At 56.4% G+C, this 6,198-nt stretch overlaps 1 protein-coding gene across 1 annotated transcript in view; it reads right to left on the reverse strand.

The window, feature by feature from the left end:
* CCNQ (cyclin Q) overlaps positions 1-127 on the reverse strand; it is a 10,026-nt gene extending 9,899 nt beyond the window's left edge. Inside the window, exon 1 of the mRNA XM_024755836.1 lies at positions 108-127. Within this exon, the coding sequence (XP_024611604.1) occupies positions 108-117 (10 nt within the window). The 5' untranslated portion in view covers positions 118-127. The remainder of the gene's footprint in view (positions 1-107) is intronic.
* Between the last annotated feature and the right edge of the window lie 6,071 nt (positions 128-6,198).

Below are 6,198 nucleotides of genomic sequence, written 5' to 3' on the forward strand. Positions count from 1 at the left end.
GGTGCGCCCGGGGCGGGGTGGGGCCAGCTGGGTGAAAGTGCAGCAATGCGGCTCTGGCTCCCACGTCCCGTCCGCGCGGGGCCCGCCCTCTTCCCGGCCGTGGTTACCTGCCTCCATGATGAACCTCGTCACTATCAGGGCTGGTGGCCCCGCGTGGTTCAGGACGGGGAGAGCTGGCTGTCTGCCAAGCCGCGGCGGGGGCCGGGGGCGGGGGGATCGCTTACCGGAGCTCACATCGGTGTCTCCCAACTAGAGAAGACGTGGGGTTCAATGTCAGTGTTCGTAAAACCCGAATCCAGGTTTGTCAGAGTTTCCCAGACCTACAGATGAGCCCTGAAGGGAATGCTGTGCACGAAATGAGGGCATGAGGGCTGTTTGTGTCAGGGTTTTCCAGGGGCCCAGCATCCCTTGGGGATTTGGTTGCTGCTCGACTTTTCAGCGTGGCAGCACAGTGGGAGCTTAATAAATGTTTGCTGAATGAATGTTGTTGAATGTCCAGCTCACAGTGGCTTCCCACGTTTCGTTTGTGTCTTCCACAAGTAGGAAACTGTGCGTCAGGAGTCAGGCATGTAGAACACCAAAGGCACGCCCAAGCTAGTGACAGACAGTTACTCTGGGCATTCTGTTACAGTCAGACAATTGCTATGATTTGAGAGAGCTGGGAACGTTGAGAGGAAAAAAGCCACCTTTTCCCACCCACCCACTCAGGCCAACCTTAATCTCCCTCCTCAGCCCCCACCCCCCTACTGAGCTCCCCCTCCCCCAGCCCTCTCTCCACACCAGCTGGGTTGGTTTCCTGGCACGGCTGTAACAAATGACCAGCAACCTACGTGGCTTAAAACAGTAGAACTTTATCCTCACACGATTCTAGAGGCCAGATGTCTGAAATCAAGGTGTCACCAGGACCATACTACCTCCAGCTTCCAGTGGCCCCAGACGCCCCTTGGCTTGTGGCCGCATCACTCCAGTCTCTGCCTCCCTCCTCACGTGGCCTCCTCCCTTCTGTCTGTGTCTCTCCTTTTCTGTCTCTGTCCAGGGCAAGGGGCAGACCCTCTGGGCTGAGTACCTCTGTGTGGGCATGCGTGTGCATGCGTGTGAAGGGGCTTGGGGGCCCCAGCCTCCTGGGCTGCTGACCCCTGTCATGCCTTGAGCACTCTGTCACTGCTGTCTGTCCCTGGGCCGGGAGCAGCGCCACCCTCTCCCCTCCTAAAGGGGCTGTGGGTCTTGGGATATGGGTCCACTGCCTCCGAGCTCCCCACATCTGTGCATGATGCACATGCCCCCCCAACGCACGCACACACAGATGCACGCACACGAGTCAGACACTCCCCCCACGCACACTCAGGTGCGCACGCACGCACACACCCAGATCGTATCACTCTTCCCTCTGGCCCCTGGCCCAGGGGCCTGCCTGTCACCTTCTGGCCCACTGTCTGCTGGTTCAACAGCCCTGCTGGGACCCCTCCTTCTCCCCTGGGCCTTCTGTAGTGTGAGGAGTCTGGGCTCAGCGAGCAATAGGTACCTGCGAATGTGACTCAGGGGAATGACTCAAAGAACACATTAACTTTGAAAGCACTGGGTCATAGGGCACCTCCTGGCAGGCAGCCTGGGCACAGTGGTTGATAAATGAATCATTCACTAGCCACCAATTGGAGCCAGCAAACCTCGAGGCACTGTCTCCTCTCCCACGGGCAAGCCACACCCACCACGGGGACCCTCCCTTCCCTGCCACCTGTCACCACTCCCAAAGGTGGCATCTCCACTCTCATCCCCCCTCCCCTGACCTCACCTGGGGATCATCTCCAGTCCCTGCACAGAGAGGATGATCGACAAAGGCGGGGCGGACTTGATCTCAGAAGAGGACTCTGATATTGGCCAACGCCTCCTTATCTACCCCCTGACTGTGCGCCCTGACACTAAGTAAACCTCAGCCTCCTTCTCCCGAAGGTGCTGTCACCTAACGAGGGAGTGAATGAGTAGGTCACGCTGAAGCTCACAGGATGGGGCAGAGAAGGGGCAGAGGTGTGCAGGGTGCAGAGGAAAGCCTGTGCCCACGTGGTCTTCAAAGGCAGGGGTGATCTCTAAAGTGCCCGCCCTGCCCACCTCATCCCCAGGGGCCTCCACCCGAGGAGTGGTCAGTGGAAGCACAGCCTGGTCCAAGGCCAGCCCTGCCACTTGTCCCTGGAAACTTCTCTTTCCACTGTCACCACTTCATCCCTCCCTCCCCCCTCTCCACTCGCACCTTCCGGGCCAGTGAGGGCAGGTGCTCAAGCCTCCCTCTCCCCATAGGCAAGCCCAGCAGCCTCCCTCTGGGCCCCTCTCCCGGCCCCCACTGCCCTCTGCCCACCCACCCTTCTCAACACCCCATCAACCCCCACCCTGCTCATGGCCCCTGCCACAGGAGACTGTCCTCCCACCCCACCCGCACCCCATCCTCATCTCAGTCTGTTCAGGCTACCATAACAAAACACCACAGACTGGGGGGCTTATAAACCACAGACATTGATTTCTCACTGTTCTGGAGGCTGGAATTCCAAGGTCTAGGTGCCAGCACAGTCGGGTTCTGGGGAGGACCTTCTTCTGGGGTGCAGATAACCAACTTCTCGCTGTGCCCTCACATGGCGGAAGGGGCAAGGGAGCTCTCTGGAGCCTCTTTTTTTTTTCATATTTATTTATTTGGCTGCATCGGGTCTTAGTTATGGCATGCGGGCTCTCTAGTTGCGGCGGGCAGGCTTAGTTGCCCCGCAGCAGGTTGGATCTTAGTTCCCCGACCGGGGATCGACCCCACGTCCCCTGGACGTCCTTAACCACTGGACCGCCAGGGAGGTCCCCAGAGCCGCTTTTATAAGGGCCCTAATTCCACAGGGCCCTGCCTCATCACTTCCCGAAGGCCCCACCTCTCAGTACCATCACCTTGGGCCTTCGAACTTCACCATATAAGGAACCCTCACCCCAGCCCCACCCATGACAAAGAACCCCACCAGTCTCCTTTCCGTGCTCGCAAGCCATTTGCCCACCACCTTGGGGGCCTCAGTACCTGAGTAAGGAACCCTTTCAGAGCCTCCTGGTGAGTGTGGACCATCCGTCTCCATATCCAAACCAAATGTGGGTGGGGGTCCATCCTGTCACCACAGAGTGACCACAACACACGCCTCCCCGCCCCCAAACACTTTCTCCTGGCTCCTCTTCTCCCCTCCCCCATCAGCAGAGCGCCTGGTGAGCCTGTAGCCTTGCCCTCCCCCCACCCCTCCCTCTCCAGACAGAGCGACTTTTGTAAAAGCGAAGTCTGATCAGTGCCCTTCCCTCTCCGAGCCTGCAGGAGCCATACTGGCTGCCAGAACACAGCTCTGTTTACCTGGCAAGTCAGGGCTTGGTTCTATTAAAGAAGGTGGAACTTTCCTCACAAGTGTGGACATTGGTGGGATTACGGTTCTTGGTTAACCTACTGCCTGGGATTATTTCCTTTTGACTAAACGAGTTTTGAGTAAAGACAGACTCAATAGAGAGGAAAATGGAGGGAGCTCTGAGCACCCATGAGATCTCATGTGTGGTCAAGATGGGCCTCAGGAGAAGGGCTGAGAGTCGGCGTGAGGGTCAGAAAACGCATCCCAGCTACAGACGTGCATAAACAGATGCTACGAAGCAAGAGACAAGGGTTCTTTGGAAGGGTAAGAATGTTCTGGAATTAGATTGTGCTGATGGATGCACAGCTTGCATGAGTGAATGTTACGGTGTGTGACTTACATCCCCATAAAGCTGTTATTTAAAAAATTACCATCAGGACTTCCGGGAAGATGGCGGAAGAGTAAGACGCAGAGATCACCTTCCTCCCCACAGATACACCAGAAATACATCTACACGTGGAACAGCTCCTACAGAACACCTACTGAACGCTGGCAGAAGACCTCAGACCTCCCAAACAGCAAGAAACCCCCCCACGTACATGGTTAGGGCAAAAGAAAAAAATAAACAGAGACAAAAGGATAGGGACGGGTTCTGCACCAGCGGGAGGGAGCCGTGAAGGAGGAAAAGTGTCCACACACTAGGAAGCCTCTTCGCGGGTGGAGACTGCGGGTGGCGGAGTGGGGAGCTTCGAAGCTGCGGAGGAGAGCGCAGCCACAGGGGTGCGGAGGGCAAAGCGGAGAGATTCCCGCACAGAGGATCGGGGCCGACCAGCACTCACCAGCCCGAGAGGCTTGTCTGCTGCCCCGCCGGGGCGGGCAGGCATGGGACCTGAGGCTCGGGCTTCGGTCGGAGCGCAGGGAGAGGACGGCGGTTGGCGGCGTGAACACAGCCTGCAGGGGGGAGGGAGTCCGGGGAAAAGTCTGGACCTGCCGAAGAGGCAAGAGACTTTTACCGTGACCCTCCCTACCCCCTGCCTGAGTGAGCCAGAGCCTCCGAATCAGCGACTCCTTGAACCCCGTCCTGTCTGAGCAAAGAACAGACGCCCTCCGGCGACCTACACGCACAGGACATTGTAAAGCAATTATACCCCAATAAAGATGTTAAAATGAAAAAAATAAAATAAAATAAAATTTAAAAATTACCATGCACAACTGTGCCAGCAAGGACAAAACCCTCTGGTGGGGAGAAGGGGTTTCAAAGAAGAGCCAGAAGACGGGCCAGCAAAGAAAGTCAGAGGGTGGAGCAGAGCCGGCGGAAGGACCGTGCCCTGTTTCTGGAGCCAGGGAGCTCTTCAAAGACAAGTGAACTCACAGACCCTCAAAGTCCCGAAGTGGGGTTTATGATGTCAGTTTTGAACCACGGCACTCTGCTCCTCCTTGGGGAGGGGAGCTTGGTGGATTGTTGGAGATAGGGGAGCACCCAGGCCTGGGGATGCTCACGCTCCCACACACCCAGGATCCGCCAGCCAGAGTGGGGGCTTATGGGGACATCTTGACCCGAGTCCGTCTCACAGGTGACCTCCTTAACCCACAGGCCATATGAAGGCGGAGGCAGGGCTTAGAGTGATGTGGCCGCGGCCGAGTGATGCCTGGAACCACCAGATGCTGGGAGAGACGCAGAAGGGTCCTTCCCTAGAGCCTCCAGAAGGAGCACAGCCCTGCCAACCCCTTGATTTCAGATGTCTGGCCTCCAGATGGCAGAGAATCCATTTCTGTTGTTGAAGTCACCGAGTTTGTGAGCATCTGTGGGCCCCTCACAGGCTCTGCTGGTGGAGGGAAGAGGGCCTGAGGAGGCATAACCTCTACCCCAGGGAGTCGGGAAATAAAAGAGATGAAAAGACTGTAGATGAAGGAATCAGATCCAAGAAGGTCAGGTGGCTTCTCAAGGCCACGCAACACGTGGGTGCCACTCCAAACGGGGGGCTTTTAGCTCCTGGAGCAGTTTTTTCCCTGCCATCCTGAGTGGCCCCCACTGAGGTTAGAAAGTGAAATTCTCACCACTTTTCTCGTCCTTGCTAGGCCCCTCTCTCCTGTGTGCCTCTCTAGCTCCAGCAGAGCCCTTCCTGTGTTTGGGATCGCCAAGGCTCAGGGCCAGACCCATTGCCATCCCCACCCTCCAGCTGGCTTCCTCACTGCCATATTTTTGGCCATAGGGAGAGCGCAGCCCAGATTTTACTCACGTGCCCACCATCATTTGACCAAGTCTGTCTCTAAGGGTCTAAGTCCAGAGGGAGAATCTGGCTGATGAGCCTCATTTATGAACACACCCTTCCGAAACAGGAAGCCACCTTTGGTCAAATCAGCTGCAGGGGTGGAGGGAGGTGTCCAAAGTCTGTTCACGTTGGAAGGAGTGTGGGACACCCATTTGGCAGGGTCACTCTAAGGGCACCCGAGCCCACGGCCTCAGGTGTCACACTTTGTGCACCGCCCGCATACACCCAGAAAGGGACTCAGGGAAAAGGATGAGGTGAGGTCAGCCAGAGATCTTGTCTTTGCTATTTGTTCACTGGGCAAGGAAATCAAGCCCTCAACTCTCTTGGCAGACAGTCAATAGAGATGGTCTAAATTGCTAGATGAAGAAATAGCTGGGAAAGCCAGTTGTCTGGTGATGTGGAGGCAACTATCAGAAGAGTTACAGTATTAGGCTGAAGGCAAAAGCAAATGAAGTAATGACAAAGTGCATCCAGGCTGGAAAGGGAGCGATAAAACTACCTGTACGCACAGATGACACAATTTTATATAGAGGAAATCCTAAGAAAGACACACACACACACACACACACACACACACACAC

The sequence above is a fragment of the Neophocaena asiaeorientalis genome, unplaced genomic scaffold (assembly GCF_003031525.2).
Source record: "Neophocaena asiaeorientalis asiaeorientalis breed wild unplaced genomic scaffold, Neophocaena_asiaeorientalis_V1.1 scaffold1004, whole genome shotgun sequence".
NCBI lineage: Eukaryota > Metazoa > Chordata > Mammalia > Artiodactyla > Phocoenidae > Neophocaena > Neophocaena asiaeorientalis.